At 35.1% G+C, this 22,363-nt stretch overlaps 1 protein-coding gene across 1 annotated transcript in view; it reads right to left on the bottom strand.

Moving 5' to 3' along the window:
• The window catches only part of ctnna2 (catenin alpha 2), a 313,802-nt gene that overhangs the window by 88,496 nt on the left and 202,943 nt on the right, over window positions 1-22,363 (bottom strand). Inside the window, exons 8-9 of the mRNA XM_023333734.1 lie at window positions 20,002-20,082; window positions 7,495-7,647 (exon numbers count right to left, since the gene is read on the bottom strand). Coding sequence (XP_023189502.1) covers window positions 7,495-7,647; window positions 20,002-20,082 — 234 coding nt within the window. The remainder of the gene's footprint in view (window positions 1-7,494; window positions 7,648-20,001; window positions 20,083-22,363) is intronic.

The raw sequence follows: 22,363 nt of genomic DNA, 5'->3' as shown, positions 1-22,363 counted from the left end.
TTTACATCAAGGCTAGATCATGCTAGGACCACCCATACTGCACAACAGTAGGTAAGCAGTGCTCAAGGGAAATAAATCACAGATTAGCAATCACTATGGACAGATTTTTACCGAGTGAAATTCTTTCCGCATGTCTTGCATGACTTCAATGCATAATGTAATGTAATTAATAATGACAAAAAGGGTATATAAAAAAGATAATTTTACTTTTGAAAATCAAAGGGTTATATATATATATCCCGGGACCATAACATTCTCAGCTTTTTCAATAAACATCGAAACACATATCATACAACTTTTCACAAAGATGTCTCTTTACATTTTTTCTCTCATCACTTAATAGTGATGGATCTCTAATGGACTAAAATGACAGTATGCTATAATAACAAACAGCTAATGGACACCTTAGATGTCTGGCTTTCAAATGTGATGAATATGAAAGTGGTGGGAAAGGGAAAAGAATCTGGAAATGAAAACAGAAATAAACAACAGGAAAATATTCAGAGATGCAGTGTAAAGTCTTAGTAAGGTGTATAGTTGGTGACTCTATTCCTTTAGTACCACTAAATTAAAGAATACAACTGAAAAATAATTTAGAGCTCACCTAAATTACTGGATTAAATTAAATACTTTCATAAATAATCTTAACTGTATTTTCTCTGGGAATGACACAGTCAAAAGTCTAATCTCCTTTTGGGTATATACTGACCTTAATTGTCATCTCCTTCTGAATAAATTATTATTTTTTTGTTTCAAACAACAAAGTGTCATACTTTTAAAGCATGCAGAGGTGACAAAACTGACTTCAAATAAAAAAAGACAATGACAAATGACAGAATGAATTTAAACCTATACTTTGATAAGATTAAGAATTATAAACAAACAAAACCAAGATATCTCAAGCACCCATTACATTACACAATAAGCAGGAAAAAAGCGTCCTAAACGTAGACTAGGGAAAAAGTGGTGGTTTCATTGGTTTTGAATGAAGTCAAAGCAATGGGTTTTTCCATTAGGAAAAATGGGAAGTGCTCATTTCAGTCCTTGAGTTAACGGACAGGTGTAAGTTTGACTACCTCCATAAACTCAGGAATTGTAACATTATTTTGTTGTGAGTGCTAACTGAATGGGAAGGAGGGGAAAGTTCAGCAATTGTTCAATAATGAGAAAGAATGCTGACTACTGGAAAACAATAAAGACCTTTACCTCTTCTTAGGATTGGAATGAACAAACAAATGACAATGTAACACAACAGGAAATCTCAGAGCCCAGAGATCTTAGTTAGCATGTCAGATGTTGCATCTTCAGTCGTATTTGTAATGTAAGTGGAGAGGAGAGTAACAAAAGTGTTAATTAGACTTTCAGTAATTACAATGAAAAAATGCCCGACGTCGTCTGTTACAGTTTATGTTTATGATCTATTATGGATACATTGTTTGATTGTTTGCATATTGATGTAACGTTTAATCAAATACATTGCAGTGGGTTTGTGTAGTTGTCATGCAAGTTTCCATGCTTTAACACACCTTGACAAAATTAAAATGTTCCTAACAGGCTGTAGGAAAATGTAGAAATGTGTTAAAAAAGGTGTATCCAACTGAATGAAGTGTTTGGTAAGGAACACATAAATGTTGCAGGACATTAACCCCATCAGTCTGGAGTTAGGGAACACTGTCCAGGTGGTTTAGGTCCACTGCAAAAGTCATTCACAGACTTCTTTTGCTGCTGCAATTTGTCTCACATCTCTGAGCCCTCAAGGGCAACAGAGTATTTGTTATACTCAACTTTCTATTGATTATGCCTGAGCATAATCACATCGCCTAGTTTTACCTGATATCCAAAGTAAGGTCACTATTGTAAAGAAATGAATGACATTTCACATACAAAGCAATATAATGCATTTAGAGAATAAAATAACTGTACAACTTCAATAGTGTATAATACAGTGCACCACAACAGTACAACTGGGTTAATCATAATCAGAACAGAGTAAGACAATGTCAAAGATGGTCAGGAAAAGGGCAAAAATACCATGAGAGGAATGTCCCCACTCTAAGCAGAAAGCATTGCATATGTGCACTTGTCCAGTCCAAAAAAACAACAACAAAAAAAACATGGTTACGGTATAAAGTCACTGACTAAATGTTTTAGAGACATGCCAATCCTCCAAATACTCACATAGAGTCAAGGTCAGAAAATATTTAGCCTGACATTAGAATAGTGATGGAGCGTAATGTCCTTTAGACGTCCAAGAATCGCTGGCACAAATGTATTATGGTTGCAGTGGCAATAAAAAAGAAGCCTTGGTAATTTTAAAAGATTAGACATTCATTCCATCCCCACTGCTGTGGGCAGCAATAATTTAATGATGAGCTCAGTTTCCAGTGGCAATGAAAGAGGCAGGTAAAATGATAAATGACAATTATTATCCTGTATAGGATGATGATGAACGAGACAGGAAAGCTGTGACAAAATATATCAAATACATGTATAAAGATATGCAGTTAACTGACATCAACAGTGGGTTGTCGTGTTGCTTTCTAAACTTCTGTAGGAACACTGCAAAAAATTAAAGTGATTGTACTTTGCAGTGATGTGCGGCAAGGTTCATAGCTGGTGAGGCGCTGACTTAATCATAATCAGATTTACAAATGTAGGCCCCCTGCATGTTATTGTTTACATAAAGAAATTTCGCTCATGCAGGACAACGCTGGAGGGCAAAAAGACAATTCTTTAACATGCCATGCATAGCCGCGCTGCCACCGTAGAATAATTCCGTTGACTCAATCAAACTTGGACATGTAGATATTGCTATTTTCGTGCTGTGCTCCACAGCAAAGGGAAAAACCATTCAAGTACAACTCAATACCATGTCTTTCTCGCTCTCTGTATCAGCGCAGCTACGCGCAGGCTCGTTGCCATAGTAACTGACAACAACGCCACACACAAAAAAAAAACTCTCAAATATTTCCCAACAAAGAGCAGACATTCAGTCTGTTGCAGTAGTATTGTTTTAGGCTTAGTGTTTATTTTTTGATTATTAATAAATGATTGATGTGTTAAGAGGAGAAAACTATAAATATATCGCTGCACTTTACTGTATTTCTAGCTCGCTGTTACTGTCTCTTACTCTGCAGTTGTGGAGTCACAATGTTTGGGATCATGAGCGCCCCCTGCCATGAGGCAAAAGAACTGCCAGCCTCACCTCGAATCTGTTCTCTGCTGTTTCTGATCGCTCCTCAGCACACAAATCACGTTACACACACAGTTGGTGACAAAAAACACTGTACATTATATACATAAGCTAAGTTATGGAAAATCAGTTCATACATTAAATGTTTATTGACCATTTTATTGGCGACGTACAGACAGGAGGAGCATGCTTCCATAGAATAATAAATTCCATAGAAGAAAAAATAATCAAAATTGGTTAAGCTAAATGAAAAATAGGTACTTTACAGTACAAACCACAGGGTCACCGGTACTTTGCTTTTTTACTCATGTTAACTTTGTCGTAAAAATAGCCATGACAGCAAAATATCTGCATGGAACTCAATTAAAAAGTTAAGGATTTTTAAGTCTTTGTCAAGTCACCGAAAAGACATCTTGTTGTCAAGTAATAAAAAAATTGCATTAAATTTTACATGCAAATTTGGTGTATTCACTAACGATACATCACAGGTTGAGATGACAGCACAAATTTACATAGTTAATGCTTTTAAAACTAAACGTATTGATTTTCTGATTGAATGTAAATGTTCATATTTGTAAACGGTGCCGCTATCTTCCAGATCCCTCTTGAGAAAGAGATTTGAGATCTCAACATGGTTTTTTATCTGGTAAAATAAAGGTTATTATAATTATTGTTAATTGATGAACAACCATAAAGGTGGAAACATCATGCTGAGGAGATACTTTTCATCAGTAGAGTTAGGGAAGCTAATCAAATCTGACAGGAAGACTCTTGGAGCTATTTACATAAAAATACTGGAAGGGACTTTAAAAGAGTTGAGACTATGGGGTGAATCTGGGGCAGGGCTTTAAATTGTATTGTTCATAGAGACTATTCATACAATCAGAATGAGCTTAAGCTACTTTGCAAACAAGTTATTTTACAGCAATCAAAGTCTATCGGTCTATCTGTCTATGTAGTGAGTTAATTTTAACCTTCGCAGAGTAAAGAATAAGAAAAAAAGAAAACATAAAAGAGACAGAAGTAAACTAAAATCTAGCAGGTATGATGACAGACAATTTCTTGGTGTCATTGATTATGTCCCAACGTCAACCTAATGGCTCCCTGATATCAGAAAGATGACTGCAGACACATCGATTGGGATGTTAATTACCGTAATAAACTAAAAGACTGCTATGGTGTCTGCTATGATGACTATATCTATGACTGAACAAAGAATTATGACGGAATAATGATGACAGCGAAAGTGATATTGACAAACCCATGGCATAGCCTGAAATATTTCATCAACATTAAATATTTCATCAACTTAGCCTACAAATATACTATATATATATATATATATATATATGGTGCCTGTGGTCATCGGGGCCCTCGGGGCAGTCACCCCCAAACTGGACCAATGGCTACAACAGATCCCAGGAACAACATCAGACATCTCAGTCCAGAAATGTGCAGTCCTTGGCACAGCCAAGATACTGCGCAGAACCCTCAAGCTCCCAGGCCTCTGGTAGAGGACCCGAGCTCAGAGGATAAGAACCACCCGCGGTGGGTGAGAAGGGAATTTTTATTTTTTTATATATATATATATATATATATATATATATATATATATATATATATATATATATATATATATATAAAACTACTGGTCAGTAGGTTACATGCTTATTCTGAGGCAGAGAAAAAAAAAATCATGGTGTCTTACAATTTCCATTTCTGTATGTATGTGATTTCTATGGTGACATGATGACTGCAAATCATCAAAGTTTTAATACATTTGCATACCTTATTTTGTAGCTTTGATCTTTAATTGATAGGATGTCTATAATTTACCTTTGGCAGATACAACATATACTTATGAAGAATCCAAATTGCATTGTACACAACAGACTTTTAAATAAATAGCTACACTAACTAAATCTTACAACCTCTTTATACCACATCGATCTGAAAATAAGATCACTCATTCAGCATTTAGTTTTGTTTTGACACCGAGTATTGTAACCCTTAATCTTAAATCTGTTTGATATGGTCCTTTATAAGAATCCAATTTGTTAATTGCTGACTGCAATTATTGATCATGATTAGTTACAATAAAATGCCCTAACTCGGAAAGTCTACAAGTAAATATGATGTGCAGATCTGAGTTAAGCACTTAAATAGAACTTTACTTAAAAAATATTCTGCAATTTAAAAAAAACAAAACAAAACAAAAATATTTACAGTATATTCGTATGCTTAGCAGTCAGCTTTACTTGGAAAAATTCTGTTACTCTGTTGGTAACTGTCATGTCGTTTCAATAATTTGTTATTGACTTATGGATTTTAACCCTAAAGTCCTTTTTTGAACTGCTTTATTGCTGAACTGTGGTATACAAATAAACTTCACTAAAATATATATTGTTCAATTGTAGCAACAGAGAATCAGAATTACTGTTTTTGACTCAGTTCAGTCTTGAAAAGGAATACAAATGTACAAATGTCATGAAAAAAAAACAACAAAACAAACATAACTGTAACTACAAAACCAGCACGATAGAAATACTTCCTATTTGAGGACTTCATCTTTTGCAAATCAGTAGATTTTGTTGTTAACCCATTTTACTGTTAGAACTGTTCAATAATTAAAATGCCTTTTTAAAGATCCATTTCCCTCCTATTTTTTTCCTTCTTTTTTTCTATATTCATTTTCAAAGAAATTGTGTGGGACACTAAAACACAAATTATTTTCCAATAATTTTTCAGTCTGAGATTATGCAACTGCAATAAAAAATAATAACAATAAATAAAGTATTACCTTTGCTCCCTGAGTCGGTAGAAAACAATAGTACTGTAACTAGGCTTTAATTTATTGTTTACCCTTACAGGCTTTTTATTGTGAGACTTGCCATTAATAAGTGTTCACTTCATTACACTAAATCAACTTCTTGGAAAAACCAAAGAAAGATTTCCATCTTTTTGTACTTTATCAGAAAACAAAGTACCTCAAATGTCCTTGGGCCAAAGAGAGCTTTAACATAGTGAAATTCAAAGAACCAACTCAGATTGTCGAAACAATCTCATCAGCAGACAGGCCATGATGACAAAAAGGGCAAATCATTACTCTCTTAGCTGATGCCGCAGGAGGCAGGAATCCTCCCATTGTGTTACAAAATGTTGTAATAAAGATTTCAATTACCATTTTGCATTGTAGCATAACATTAAAAATGAACAGAATCTGTAACCAAGTGGATGATAAAAAGATGAATGGAAAAGGACTGCTGCATTGTTATCAGATCATTAGTGGCAGCAATGAGTACTAACTCTGTGAAGCCATTTACCTTTTTGTCCAGCAAGGAATCATAATGATCATAGTAGAAAACTGGGTCACTAGTTTTTGAACAAAACAGTAAAATCACCCTTCCATATCTTATTTTAGGTCACTAACTCAAACAGAATGTTACAAAATGTTTATTATTTGGGTAAAATTATTTATTTCTAAACAATATAATTACCTTTCTGAACTTGGTTCAGGTTTGGTTATTGTCAGAGTGACATATAAGAATTTTTAATCCTGATCAATGTGCATGACGAGTATCTGCAGAGCCACGTGGCAAGATTAGCAAACGTATCATTAACAGGAGAAGATGACAGCAAGATGAGCTATATCTTTTCAATCAGATGAAAATTCAGTTTTAATGAGTTCCCCAAAACAATAAACACCTTTATGGAAGAATAATTTTCCATTGGCTAACATTTATTCCACCCAAATGCAGTTCTATGCCATATTGATGTCTCAAATAACAATATTGCAATGATGATAAATTTGTCATATTGTTTTTTTTATATATATTAACTTTAAAAATGAAAACATTTTAAACTTAGTTTCTTTCTTTTTTTTGCTCGACTACATTTGAAAAAGATGAAAGAATAATCTAACAAGCTGAATGAGACAAGCTGAACCAAAAAGAAAATTCTTGTGGCATTGCTGACATTCTGTTGAAAATTCCTTACAAATTTCATATGAAAGCCTTTTATATTCCCTTCAAATATCAAAAATGAGTGCATGAGCATACAATTGTGTAAAAAATGTATTTTTGTACCATGTTTCCAAGGTGATTTTGCGAAAGTGGAATGCCATCTTTAAAATTTTCTTATGAGACAATTTTATGAATCTCAATATTTAAAAAGCAATCAAACATACATTTAAGTAACACATGTATGGTGAATGGGTAAGACTGAATGTTTATACTGAGAAAAAATTTTAACCAAGCTAAATGAAAAGGGTTTTGTGTCAAAAAGTTTAATTCATTACTGACCTCCACCAACTTGTTGGCATGTTCACGGAACACCTGGGCATACTCCTTGACCTCCTTCTCATTCCCACTCTTAGCCGCTTCAATGAGCACCAGAAGGGGAACATTGGTCTCCAGGAAAGAGTCTGAGATGTGGTCCATCACTGCCTTCCTCAGCTACAACAAAGAGACAGAAAAGGAAACAAGAGAGAACAGTCTACATTAGTGCATTAAATTAGGATCTGACAATGTCTTACTTAACATTGTAAAGAATTTGATGTAGTAATAATGGGTAGAATGGAGAAAGTAGTAAAGGGCATTGCAAAAGGGAAGTGTGTGTGTGAAGAAGGACAGTTGTCAAAAGGAAGAGATTTAAAATTCTTGTAAGGTGATAATTTTCCCATAAAGACTTTTATAGTGGCAAATATTGTGACTTACATTCTTTGTTTATTGAATAATTTTGAAACAAACTGGACAGGGACTGCTTGCTTTATTAGATGGTAAATGATCCTTGGTCTCAGTAGGTGGGATATCTGATTAAATGCAACAATAGCAATGCAGAAACAACTGAAAAAGTGAGTTATTCATACGAGACCACCTCAAACAAAGTAAGAAAAAATAATTTCTACAGATTTAACACTTTTATTTTCTGATTACACTCTTCAGGAGCTTACTTATACGTTGCTTTACTATAAATTGAAATACTCTGATCTATAGTCTACTATTAATGCAAACATTTTAAACCTAGTAATAATTCTAATGCAGATAGTACTGCCATTGGTGACCGTACTTACACCAGTTCATACCAGTGTAGGCTCTTATTTCAACTGCCTCTTTTTTTAAGTGGTTTATTATTTGATTATCTGATATTAAACAAAAGTAATGTCACAAACACAAATACAGTAGAGGTGTCTTACATTCAGATTATATCTAAGCAACTTGTCTTCTCCTTCCTATCTGTTTTTGTTCTCCAGTTTTTACTAGATGATATCAAGAAGGAACAGGTTTAATTAAAAGGAAGGTTAGCAGAGTTAATTGACTTTAAGGCTCCTTTTACATGAAGACATTTCTGAGACCAGATTTTAAATTAAGAATTCAAGAAAGACAAAGAGAGCTCATATTTCAATAATGTTATATATATATATATATATATATATATATATATATATATATATATAACATACACACACAGACACACAATAAATATTCACATGCCAACTTTCAGTCACCTCTGAATCACAAGGATCCATTACAAGCTTAAGCTCAGTTGTCATCCCACACACATCAGTGGCAGAATCTGTGTTTACAGGGTCTGTGGGATTTAATCATAAATGCTATAATACATATAAGCTAGTGATAATGTGGGGAATAGCATTATTAATATCATACCGGATTTGTCCCCCTTCTAGATACAATTCAGAAAACCGGTGGGATTTTCAATTTTTTTTTAGTATCAACTACTAAAAGCGGGGTTGACATGTTTACAAATAAACTAAATCCACTGCTCAGCTTTTTAACATGACCAACATGAACAGTGTTGCAGTTATAAGATGCTTTTCTGTGTGTGTTTTACATAAATACACACATACGCTCCTCCTTTGCTAATCCAATGTATGAAAAGTATAACCAATAAAAGGAGAGGAGACTGCAAGTTCTTTAATATGCAAATATTGCAAAACACCATATGAATTGCCTTCTCACTGGCATCAAAACTTGGAAAATCTGACATCAGAGTTTAAAGAGAACACATGACAGAGTAATGCCAGACTGAAGATGCTTCCAAAACAAATGTCACTCGTTATTTATGCAAACAGATGAAAACAGCAGAAGGATAAGATGAGACAGATGTGGGAAAAAAAAAAAAAAAAAAAAAACACATGAAAGACAGCGCCACTGTTGTTGTTTCTAGCACAGTTACTGTTTTCAGCAGGTGCAAAGAGAACCTCCACATAATAGTTTCTAATTATCTTCAGATATCTAAGCCACAGATATTCACCGCAAGCTGAGGTTTTAGAAATCTCCACGCTAGAAATTGCATAGAAGAATCTCAGTTTTGTCATCTGTTTGCAAGTAGACGGGAGCTGCAAAAGTAACATAAAATTTCAGTTTTTGGAAACGCCTAGGTCCTTTAAGATAATTGTAAGTATGCTATGTCTAGTCAAGTGAAATGAGGGATGGGATACATGAGCCGATTTATCAGTTACCAGTGCACCACTAGCAGAACGTCTTAGCATGGTCAGAAATACTTTGTCACAGTTTTAAACTGTGTATTTGGAACTTTTTGAAAAATTAATTGTGGCCCACAGATTCGTAAATAAAAGAACAGACTGCATATTGCACGTTTGTGCAAATGTTCAGGAAATAGCACACATGCTAGTACACATTAAAGAAGTGATAAAATGATACCAGTTGCTGCATGGTCATGAATACCCAAAGGTAAAACAGATTCTAATCGGGGATTTGAGTGGAGGGATGATACAGACAAGTGCTTTCCCGAGTTGCAGTCTCTCCTGCAGCATCAGCATTCCAATGCCCACACACCACTCCCACAGAAATCCATCTTCAATATTTCAGATCTCACCCCCCTCAATACTCCCCTCCCACTGTCTGTCCTCTAACACTCCCTCTGTATTTCACTAACACTTAAAGGAACTAGAACTGGAATTCCAATATATAGCACAGGTTTCTGCTCATTATAGGTTTGTGGGGAAGCTATTTGTCTCCATAGTCGAGCAGTGCCACAACAGCTCAAGCTTTTACAGTTGTGCCTTTTGTTTCGTAGAAACATTTTGACAGAGAAATTTTGCAGGTGATGGTGATAAAATATGGCATAATGATCAAACAACAAACAGGAAAGTGCTTTTAAAATGCACCATTCATGTGCCATTAAATATAATGGCAAAGCTATTAACTCGGTCAAAACCTTGTAATATTTTAGTCTGTAATTTACAAGAAAAACTCCTTTTACACAGTCAAGTCAAAATGGAAAATTTCAACTGTTCTGACAAGTGGAGTTTCACAAAAGAGCCATAATCTCACAAAGGACATTTTAAAGTTTAATACATTTAAAAACAATTTTCTACTTAGACCTTACTGCCTAAATAAGCAATCCAACTCTAAAATATGTATTTGAGAGAAGAATATTCTTCTAGACAGGCTTCAATGTGTTTTGACTTGCCAACTTCTGTGTAGGGTGTTTAATATGGCTACATATGTCCAAAGCATATGTCAACGATGGAGTCGTTGACATTTCTTTATGTTTTTGGTAAGGTAACATGTGAGTCCCAACTCAAACTCTGTCTGAATATTTTGACCAAACAATAACAAGTATCCGTATTGCATCGGTTCAGCTTTTATGCCTGTCTTTTAATAAACCTTTTTTTTCCATGTCACAAATTATGTTATTTATTTCCATTATTTAGCTCTAAAATATCATGTAGGAATAATTAAAACCAACTAAAATGTCCTCTGCATTGCAAGCATATTCAGGCTGCTTGAACTTTTTGAAATTCTTTTCATTGCAACGACAAACCTAAAATTAACTTTTGAATTCACTCAGAAGTTTAGGAGGACAGTAGAGAACAAGCAGCACTGTGAAAACCATGGAACAGCTGAAAGGTCAGAGAGAAAGTTGTGGGTAATTTTACAACATGGTTAGGTTATAAAACAAGCTCTGAAAAAAGTCCCAGAATTTTATCTTTACATGATGAAAAAACATATGGCGCACCTGCAAATTGGCAATGAAAGCATTGATCAAATAAAGTATCCAGCCAATGGCGGCTATGGTGAAGCTGCAGAGATCCACAGCTCGAGCAGGAGACTGGACAAGTGATGCAACCCATAAATCTGGCTTTTATGGGAGAAGAAAGTCATTGTAAAAAACCAAAACAAGTCAAATTCCAAAAACAGCATCTGGGATACAATAATATATACAGTATATACTGCATATATTAGAGAGAGAGAGAAATAATCTTTCCAAAAGAAATCTAAATTGAACTTTTTGGGGTACAGTGAACCCTCGCTATAACGCGGTTCACCTTTCACAGCCTCGATGCTTTGCGGATTTTTTTGTGCAGTTTTTTTTGTTTTCATAGTATTCTGCGTCCTGACTGCGTCCTATATATATATATATATATATATATATATATATATATATATATATATATATATATATATATATGTACTCTGACAAATTAAATAACGTACCATCAGACAAACAATAACATCTGGCTGCTTCTGAATTTTTCTAAAGAAAGTCTTATTTTACACACAACTTGATGGAGGAGAATATGTGCACCTCACTGATACACAGGTCCTACATGTGATCTTCAAAGATAAGATTAGCATTCATTTTCCACATTTGGCTTTCAAAGGGGGAATTGTTTGTATTTTGTAGGAACCTGCTCTCTCATGAAAGTGGAAGCCTGGAGGAGACTGTTGCCAACATCCACTATGATCAGCGTGACTCAAAAACAAAGAAATGCATTTGTGTTCAAAGGATTCTAAGAAATGTAGCCTAAATTATCATGAGTATACGCATGAATTCAGACATTACAGCATTACAGCATCTCAACTTGTTTGCAGTTTGACAGAGCTCTTCCAAATGCAGAAAGAAAGGATCTGAGTTTGCAAGAAAACACTGTGGTGGATTTTTTGATGTTTACTGTCGCACTTCAGCTTCTGTTAGGTTTCACTTGAGGTTCAGAACACTTTGCGGTGGGTACTTTGGGGTCAGCTTGGGAAAGTTTCTTATTAAAATGTCAAGAGCAATCATAATATAAGTGGGTGGACTCATGGCTGAGAGGAAGCAGCCTGTGCAAATCAAAAATTAAGTAATAGCTCTCATATATGATATTTATCAAGAAGCAAAGGACAATGTGTGAAAGGAAAAAGGCAAAGGGAAAGGAGGAAAAAGGAAATGAGTGGTAAAACTCATCCCAGCACCTTAATTTGAAGGGAGCATGAAAGTAAAGAGAACTCCAGCATTATTTCAATGTTTTTTCTAAAAGAATTTTTGAATATGGCATAAAAAAGTTTTTAAAAATTCAGTCTGTAGAAAAAGATTAACAGGCTGATATTCCTCACTAATGTGCAGCCAGATTTTAATGATTCTAAAAGTGAAATATTTCAAAAGTATATATGCCTAAAACAGAAAATTTAGAATGACAAGTAAATAAGTCATCAGTTTCATGGTAAATTGGATGTTTGGTCTATAGAAGGCATTGTTGAGTAGGGTTTCAAAAGAGAAATGGTAGTATTAAAATATTCAATTCATTAACCCCATTTAGTCACAGAAATTGTAACTACACTAGCTTGTCTGTTGGATTGGACTACATGAGACAGATTTGTCGTTTGGGACCCAATCACATAGCTATCACAATTTTTCTAGCTTCTCACGTATCAGCTTTGAGGACAAAATGTCTACTACCTGTCTAATATATGCGACTCACTGACAATCAGTGTTGTTTCACGTTTCAGTGGTCATAACGTTATGCCTAGTTGGTGTGTAAATATCAGTAGATACACATAATGCAGTTGTAGTTACTTTTAGAAAAAATGGAAACAAGTCATTATAATAGAAAGGACTGTGTGAGAAAAGAACAGCATCCTCAAGATTCATTCTCGTATTTTCTAAATGAGTTTAATGCCTTAATCAAAGCACCGTAATTTCAAAAGAATAGGACTGTTTAGCAAAAAAAAAAAAAAAAAACACATCCAACAGAAAATAAGTTAACCTTGAGCAAAACTTTATTTGAAAGGAGGAAAAATTATTTCTACCACAAAGATGTTTCTGACAGGACTGGGCTCTCAGAGCGAGTCTATCAGTGTGGTATCCTTTGAATAAGAACAAATAAATAATTTATGTCCTTGCAAAAATAATTTTGCTCCAAAAATATAATATGCATAAAAGTATGCTTAAATAGGAAAATATCAAGCCATGTAACTGTGTTGCAGCTCCAACCAATATTAAAGGTTCTGTTTCGGTTTAGTTTTTTAAAATTATCTTCTGAAGAAAGCATATAATTTTTATTAGCTGCAAAACCAGTTTGTTAAAAAGGGACTGCAAAAAAATATGAAAGTGGGTAGATTTAGTTTGCATGAAACAGTTCCAGCTCAGAAGATGTGGGACAGCTGTTTCTCCTTAACAGCAAACCCTCAACAATTAAAAAACAGCTGCACTAATCAACAAACTAATGGCAGAAACTGAAATGATTCCAGGATGTTTAAGCAGAAAGAGAGGAAGTGACAGAGAGACTAAAATAACATATGGGCCAGAATTTGTGAGGCAGTTATGCCATAGGGAATCCAGGAATCAGCCATCAGTCAGAACACAGCCCAAAGAGATCACTTGACAGATATATTCATTACAGACAAGATGACAGGGGGTATAACACATGGCTCATTTCAGAGAGCTTTGTTGGACTGGAGTTTGCATGAATACTAATTAAAGGCAAAAAACATTTAAATATTGTCACTAATGCTGTGTATCCTGCTATATATTTTCTTTCTGTTCCTCCTTGTATATCCACATTTGGCTATCAAGTCCATAGTCAAGCCTTTTTTTTTACTTTTTTTTAAAAAATATGACATCATCTTTCTGATACCAGTATTGTTGCTTACAGGCATAATAAAACCCATCAATTTTCAATGCATGTATTTTTTTATGGGGTTGCAGAGGGCTGTCACTGAGTTAGAGCCGGGTAACATCATGTAGTCCATTACTGAGCTTACACAGAGAAACACAATGATGTGAGTGCACAATCCCTCCTATAGTCAATTTGGAATAACTAATTAAACTGACATGCATATCTCTGGATGTGATAGCAAACTAAATCACCTGGAGGAAACCAATGCATTCAAATAAGGGAAGCTATATACTGAGATCTGACTGGGGTAATAACAAAGAACTTAGGATAAACGTAAAAGTTCAATGTTTCATGATGGTTAATCAAATTGGTTTTGAATTTACATAATTAAAAATACAGTTAAAATAGCTTTAGGCCTCAAAAGCTACTTGAGACAAAAAAAAAATTATCACTTAATCTGGGAAGTTTTTCCATTTCTTTGGTTGATGGAGATGGATTGCTTTTGGAGATAATATTAAGAAAACCAGAGCTTTGCAGATATCTGGTATTTAAATTCCTGTAGCTAAAAACTTACAATTTAAAGGTTTAGTGTAAATGAGACCAGATCTTTGAATCTGTTTTGTAAAGTTACATTAAGACAGTTCAAAATCTTTAAAACAACTCAATATCCATATCTTAGAAATACAGTACCTACCATGTCTTATCATGTAGGTAGTGTGTTCATTCAAGTCCATTGTCTAAAAAAGCGTTCATGTTTATCATATTCAGTAACATATTTAAAACCATTCTTGCCAATTTCTTTCTGTGTGGTTATTTTTTTTAGCCATTAGTGACAGAGATAAATTTAGACAATTCTAGTGATATAAAACCATTCAGGCTTGTTATGTTCATAAATCAGCTGGGCTGTAAAATGTCCTGAACAACTGCCAGTTTGGAATGCTAATTTTCAAGCTTCAGTTGATGGGCTAATTAATGTGTTAAAGAATGCTAGGTTTACTCATTAGCTTGCTTTGACATTTAACATCTCTAATCTGTTATGACAGCTCACAGTCAATGCACAGTTAATGTTATGCTAAATTCTGATTGTTATTAAATGTGCTAATGGGGTTCTCTTAGGAGGAACAGCCATTTTGTAAAGAAGTAAAACATTTATAACAAATTATGACCTCAGTTTTATTGAACTCAAGAGGTTGTGGTGTGGTGACAAGAGATTATCACTGTATTAGTAAATTTAAGAAATCTGATGAAAAGCAACTTGCAACTTTTACACTATCATCTCAAGGTATTCAATTTTCCTTAAAATGGCAATAATGGTTGTATATTATGCTTTGTAAGGATCATATACCACAAGTCTGTTTTGCCACTGCTTAAACAATCTGTACAACATCAACATTGTTTTCATTAATAGATTCAAGATTATAATACTGATATGCTTTGAGGACAATTAAGGGGATACACATTAGAAGAGACAAGATGCTTTAATTTAAGAGAAATGCATCAGTTAGTTGCCAGCCAAATACTGACTGTATTGTTTCAAGGAAATTAAATGGGGGTGTATTCTTTGCCACCCATCATATGCCGCAGTTGTGTGTTACTCTTAAGCCCTTTCCTACTGCTATTATGACACACATTATGCCATGGTGTGAACCATTTAGATAAAAATCACCCTCAGAGTCGGATTTTATTTTCTCTGGTGTAATGGTTTTATTGTTCCTTATTTTTAGAAAATGTCTTATACAGTTTATTGTTTGTTTTTTTTATAGCATTTTCAAGCTAAAGACAAGAAAGTGCTGTGTAAAAGGAGTATAGTATAGTAAAAACATTGACTGATTTTACCATTTACTATCACATGTACAAAAAGAAGGAAATAAAATCAGTTCTGATTAAATTTATTGGTTATGTTCTGGTTGCTTGATGTGGTTGTAAATTCCAAGCTGCTGTCTATGTAGACTTTGGTGTGACAAACTGTACAATTAGTTGTTATATATATATATATATATATATATATATATATATATAAAGGCTGATATGAAAATGTGACTTTTTTTAGTTCAATATTATGTGGTTGATATTGGCCCATGGGATAAACAAACATATTTTGATAAATTTCTTTGTAAAAACTCTCTGGAGGTTATTAAACTACAGCAACACAAAGTGGATAGGAGAAATTATTGCAAAGGTTTAACTCCAGCTGTTTTGCCAACTTTCTTTCATCAAAATCAGACAGAAAAAGAGGAAGGAGGTTAGGGAAAGCAACAAGGCTCTCCTGGGAGAATTCTGAACTTTTATTTCTGGTTAGCTTCCTATGTCTGTGTCTTTTCAATCAAAGCATGGCATTACATAAACCTTTGTGTCAACTTTATCTCTTTGAGGTGCAAGACTTAATTTATTGATTTAATATAATATTGGTTCATATTTGTGCAGGTGTGGGTGCGTGCGTGTGAGTGCGTGGGTGGGTGGGTTCGAACAGCATAAAAAATAGAGAGAACCATTCTCGAGAGTAGTGATTGTACTTTCACACTTCAGCTATCACTGCCTTCATACATTTTTAAATGCCTTCCATTTCTTCTTTTGCAATTGTCTCGTCAAAATCCTTTTTTCCCCATTTGTGAAGGCAACACATGCTTTTATTTCTGAACGTTTTTTCTAAAATACTAATACATGTAATCAATCTTGCTATTTTATTACTTGAAATTTTTAAATCTGTGTTGTACATGTTCCTAATGGAACAGGCACATTCATGGAGAATATTCATGTGCTGCTAGTACCAGATGTACAACTGGGTAGCAGAAGGTCACCTGCTGTTAAAAGACTGGTAATGCATAAGGAGAGGGGACTTATGGAAATCAAGTCAAAGGAAAGCGTTTGGTTTAGATGTGATCTTGTCTGGTCTTTACATTTCATGGATGGATATGGATTGTTTTTCTGTCACTGGGGCTGTATTGTGCTTGTTGCACTTGAGAGAGCCTGTTGTGAGCCTATGAAAATTTCAGTGGGTTACTCTGTTGAGGGGCACAGTCCAACAGTCACCTGCTATCATGTAACTCTACACAAGAGAGCAACGAAAATACCTTGAGGAGTTTTAGTTTTACTTTATTCTTTTCAGCATCTTCAAAAGCAAGTCATTAACTTTTTCACATTTTGTCACATTACAAGTACAAACGCCCGTAATTATTTAGATTTTATTTGACACTTACAAAGTGCACAACTAGGAAGTGAAATGATTTTATTTTCCTTTAAATAAAATCCAGCGCAACCAAATTTGGTCTTCAGATTTGGTTGTAAACACCTGTGTGTAATTTAATCTCTGCCTCAGATAAGACCAAAATTAAATTTATTTTGTCTGTATCCAAAACGCTGTCTGTACTAGAAAAGTACTGCCCCAAATCACCATGAAATCACCATCAGTTTTGTCAGCAGTGAAACTTGCTATTGGCAGCACCATGCCGTGCACACGCTGTTTTTCTGCTGTAACAATGGGAGGACATGATTAAAATCAGCATAACCCTTAACATAAAAGCATATAGATGCAGCATGTCACAGTCAAAGTTCAGATCTATATGCACTTGAAAATCTATTTCAAGCTATGGAAACTGATGTTCGCATACGCTTTCCAACCATTCTGACTAAAGTTGAGCTAGCTTCCAAAGAAGACCAGGCAAAAATGTCAGGCTGTAGGTTTGTAAATGTGGTTAGAAACACAACCCAAAAACTCTGCAAAAAAAGAAAAAAAATGTTAACCACGTGGTCTTTTCCTTCCACATCACAGGAATATACTATATTGAATTCTAGTACGATGACAAAATACAAATAAGTTTAAGGAATAGCAATGCTTTTGCCTGGTCCAGTAAATGTCCTCCAGCATGTAGTATTAACGCAAGAATAACAACAAGAGTGCCAAGCTGGAAGTCAAAGGAGTTTAGTTAAACACTTGAGCTTTACTCTTTGAGTGAAAAATATACAATTGAAGCATGTTGAAATTAAAATAAAATCCCTCTACATTTAAGAAATGTAAATATTGCCATTCAACCCTTTCCCCAGATATGATGGCGCAGCAACATTTTCCACAAATACAGAATGAAGGCATGATCGAGCAGTACCCTTGACAGCTTCTGAATTTGTCCTGGATAACAGACAGCTTAGAATTGTCTCGTGTGTGTACACATCAGCATGAAAGAGAAAACAACACGCCGTGTCTCCAGCGGTGTTGTCACAAGCCTTGCTTGGTCTTACCTGCTCCCATTTCACAAATGTTGCCTGTCATTTTGGCTTGTTTGCAACGTGATTTCTCCTTTCGCTGAGAAGATCATGGGACGTAAATTCTCAGAATAACTGCGCTCCTCCCCTCAGGATGTGCTGGTGTCTCTACACTGACTCGCTAAACACAACACGTGTCTTGTTGACATAATTACAGTATCACAACTCAATGTAACGCCTGCATGTGCATTGTGAGTTTACCCTCTCATGTTAACTGAAAGCTTAAACACACCGCCCATTCTGTCAAGTCTACCCCTGAGTCAATAGAGCATCCTGTCAGAGTGAATACCGCCTGCCAGCCCATCAAACAGTCCCCTCCAAATACCCCAACAGCAAAGCCGTTGCAGTTTTCCCACCTGGAAGGATTTCACCGTCTTCAGAGTTCCAAAAAGACCAAATATTTTGGGGCGCAAATATAGGATGCCAAAAGTGTCACAATACAGTGACTAACCATGGAAATAAATATGCATACATAAATAAATTTGATGATATAAGTGAAATTGAAAATAAACATATACAGTATATATATATATACATTTACAGCTGCATATTTAAATGTCAAAATTGTTTTAAATATACAAATTAATAAGTACATTCATTCTATGGCAGTATACTACACAATTATTTCAGTATATTTTAAGTTTAGAATTATTTTAGATTTTTTTGTGCAAAATCAATTAACAGGCTACTGGTACAGAAGCTCGTCAAGTAAACAATATTACCAGATTGAGGAACCAGTGATTTGCAGGGGTGTAAAACTGTCATAGCATTTAATAAAAAAACAACAACTCCACGTAGTTGGCAATGTGATGGTCTGGGACTACTTTTCTGCTTCAGGACCTGGGCAAGTTTCTGTAATTGACGGCACGATTTCTACCAGAAAATCCTCCTAAAGGATGTCTGACGAGTCAGTTTGCAACCTTAGGCTCAAGTGTATTTGGACAGGAAATTAGTGTGAAACACGCCAGCAACTCTACCACTGAACAAATAAAAAATTAAATGAAGCTGTTAAAGTTGTCTAGTCAAAGTCACTAAAGTCAAATTGGACTCATGACAGTCATGTTAAAAAAATACTTTTCATTAAGCACATTTCTGTATTAAATATGTTTAAAATGGTCTGATGTAATATTCTAATTTTAAATGTCATGTTTTCATTACCTGTAAGTGAAAAGCATCATAAAACATCCATGTGTGTGTAATTAAACTACATAATGTGTCTCAGTTAGAGATAAAGTTTCCATAATAAATGGGATTTTCATTAATATTCAAATTTATTGAATGGGTTTGAATTACTTATCAATTTTGGCAATTTTGGCCCTCCATACATGGAGAGTGGATCCTTCACATGAATAACCAACCAGCCAGATAGAAGAACCAAGCAGATCAAGGTCTCTTTGACAAGGGTGAACATGATTCACAACAGAAGGCATTGTTTTGTTGTGGAGGAAAACCAAATCAATCACTAACCTTTGCAACTGAAATGCATCTCATATCAGTAGGTCAGCAGCAAAATTTTAATTATGCCAATGACATGCCACATAAGAATTTTTTTTAAGGTACATATATCATATGTAGGTTTTGTTTGTCTACATGCAGAAAAGATAAACAATGTAAACATTTTTGATTGCTACTCTTGATGCTAATACAGAGTGAAGACAGATGTAATTTCAAGACACTATGAACTCACCTGTCGACGTAGGTCCCTGGTCTTTTTGGTCATTTTGTCAATGGCCGAGTTCAGCGGGTCCCCTTTTTCTTTTCTACCAGTCTGTAAAGGAATACAAAACACCATGTTAATGCTCTGACAGTACATTCAGTGTGAAATATTATTTTTTCAGGTGTATTTGGGGCTGTTTAGAGCAAAAATACATTTTTCTAAGAGACTGCGCTGACGTCTAATGTGTTTTGTAGACCAAGAAATTCTGACAGAACTGTTACCAATGTTACCTAGCAACTAGGCAATCTGGCAAGTATCAATTTAGTTGTCTCCAACTCCCCTTTGTGCTACACTTCCTGTCAATGCCAACTCCTACCGATGGCTTTAGGATGGTGCAGACTACCACATGGTTCACCTGATACACACAGAGATGCAAGCTGCTTCTTTTCAATTGACAGTAGGGAGTTTTTCAGGGCGAGCAGCCCAGCTTCTACCATCCCTAGTTCCCCTCCTCTGGTGATAACAAGCACAGGAACCGAAACAGTGGGAGTCACTGTTGGTTACTGGTAGAAGTTCCTATGACAGGATCTTTTTTGTGACTCATACAAAAATACTTCCAATCAGTTTGTTGCAAAGTCTGGCCAAAGAAGAGGCTTCACTTTCAGCTAATTACCCTGTTCAAGACTTACTGTTTCTGCTCAGAAACCATGAAGAGCGAAGCTTCACTTTTACTATCTTACTCAGGATGACAGCTTAGCCTTGAGGTTAAAAAGACGGTGTCAGTATCTCATTGCAGACTTTGCTAAATGCAAATCTTTCGAACAGAGGAGAAAGTATTTTTAGCCAGCGCAAGTTGATAAAAATATTCAAAGAATTCTGAATGTACTGTCTACACTAGACTTTTACCCCATCATAGCATAGATTAACACATTTGAATTACAGTGCACACCAAAGCTATTCAGAGCCTTTAACCCTTGATATATATACATTTTTAATTACAAATAAAAATCTGAATAAGGTGTGTGGCATTTTTGCAACACCCCTGCATGCATGACATAAAACATCAGGGAGCTGTACTGTTGCATGCTGAAATAATGACATGATTTGTGATAAATACATATTAAACTATTGCATGCACGTAGTTGCATTTTTCCAATGTGTTTTCCAGAAACACCTTGATTCGCTCCTAAACATTTGCCGCTTCATTTATCAAAAGAATACTACCACATCGATTCCTAAAAAAAATAAATAAAAAGAAGTCACAAGATAATGCACAAGCATGACCTGCCATTCACATCTTGTTTTTCCCTTCACTCTTTTTACCAAATCTAATAAAGTTAATGAGGAGTCCCCATTACACCGGTGCAAGTGAGAGACTGGGACAGTAACAGAAATTGCTCTTTACAGGTGAAGAATGATCTTTGTTTACTGCTCCGTTGGATAGCTCTCCCTCTAGTCCTCTCACTAAGCTGCTGTAGTCTCATGCCATCACATTTCAAACTGAAAGTCTATAAATAATCACTCATGTTAATGGCTTTGTATTCTTATTTTGACAACTGATAAATGGACAACTGTGGCTCATCTCTCTCATGAAAGTTCAATTCCTGCAAATAGAAATATCAATAATGGAAAAAAAAAAAGATACAGCCAAATTCTTGACATAGCTGCAGTTTATTTTATTAGCTTCAAGTTTTAAAAATGAAGCAGGTTGATCAACAGATTGTAAGGTGAAGACATTCTCTGTTGCCACATTTCCAGCATACAAATTTATTTGCATGGTTGCCAGGCAACTATCCGACTCTTTTCAGCAATTTACTACAAAAGCAAGCATTCAAATTGCTCATCTGGTATTGAAGAGAAAAGTACACCTGGTAACACCCTTTCCCTTCATCCAAAGTCTGCCTCGCATGACGAAACACTGAGACACACTGACCACTCAGAGCATGAGCAAAAGAGCTATTTAGTCTCTATCGTGTTTAATGAGACACCAAATGTGCTGACTTATCTCTGTGTTACTGCACTATTGTTCTGCCCTTTTGATAATTGAGTGGAACAGAATGCCTCGTATTGGTGTGTCACCGATAACTAAATGAGCTCACATCAAATGGACACGTCAGGGTAAACTGTCCTCCAGCCCCCCTGAGGTTAAAACGGCTTCTTTTAATGTCTTGGTCACTATCAGCCTGTAAAAATAAAAGCTCTCTCATTAGTTATGCATACCCCTGCCATCACAAACAGATAGTAGCAAAGAGAAGACCACCACTGTGAACTCCAGACTACAGCCTGCTGATGGTGGAAATTTTCTCTATGTGAGTACCTTCTATTTTTATCTGCAGTAATTATGGTGGCACAAAATTAAGAGACATGCAATGCTTTTGAAGTGAACAGAAAC

The sequence above is a fragment of the Xiphophorus maculatus genome, chromosome 5 (genome assembly GCF_002775205.1).
Source record: "Xiphophorus maculatus strain JP 163 A chromosome 5, X_maculatus-5.0-male, whole genome shotgun sequence".
In the NCBI taxonomy this organism is placed as follows: domain Eukaryota; kingdom Metazoa; phylum Chordata; class Actinopteri; order Cyprinodontiformes; family Poeciliidae; genus Xiphophorus; species Xiphophorus maculatus.
The sequence above is the reverse complement of the archived record's forward strand: the minus strand, read 5'-3'. Positions and strand labels throughout refer to the sequence as shown.